Genomic DNA, 633 nt, shown 5'->3' on the forward strand with positions numbered 1-633 from the left:
TCAGGCCCGCCCGGTCCGGCTGAGGAGTGTGCAGACGCAGGCAGTGTCGATTCGAATCCATCGCCAGCCCACACGGCCCTGAGCGTCAGTGGTCAATGCCCGCACGTAGGACTGCTTGGCCTTACACTCCGACACCCAGTGCCTCCGGTCCACGCCCCGGCAGCCCCCTCCGCCTGCACCAGGGCCATCTTCCCCAGTGTTGTCAGCCTTGCAGCGGGTCTCAAAGAAGTACTGGCGAAGCGGACTGCCGCCCGCTGCGGGCACCTCGCCCAGAACCTCCACCTCCCGCCCACGCAAGTCCACAGCTGTCCGCCGGTCCGTCACCCAGCTGCTCACTGCGTCGCACACAGCCAGCTCTCCCCGGCGACTTGCTGGTGCCGTCTCGCTCACTCCTCGCCGGCTGCGGTTAGCCGGGCTGCCGGGTGACTCCCCGAAGGCCCCAGTCTCCAGGAGGAAGAGCAGCGGGGGGCCTGCGGGGGCACCCCTGGAGAGCACCACTCTTGGGGACAGGAGGTCCCACTCAGGGGCTGGAAATGGGGGCAGCGGAGAGGGTGGGGGATGGGGTTCCACTGGGACACGGGGGAGGAGGCAGAGGAGGAGGATGGGGAGGGACCATGAAAGGTGGGGCAGCAT

The 633-nt window shown here is 68.4% G+C and overlaps 1 protein-coding gene across 1 annotated transcript; it reads right to left on the reverse strand.

Moving 5' to 3' along the window:
- NTF4 (neurotrophin 4) lies at positions 1–633 on the reverse strand (the record flags this gene model as incomplete). The annotated part of the gene is made up of 1 exon (XM_081108729.1): positions 1–633. The coding sequence occupies one exon, from the start codon at positions 631–633 to the stop codon at positions 1–3; it is 633 nt and encodes a 210-aa protein (XP_080964855.1).

Source organism: Myotis nattereri (assembly GCF_964212035.1).
Source record: "Myotis nattereri genome assembly, chromosome: 15".
Classification (NCBI taxonomy): Eukaryota; Metazoa; Chordata; class Mammalia; order Chiroptera; family Vespertilionidae; genus Myotis; species Myotis nattereri.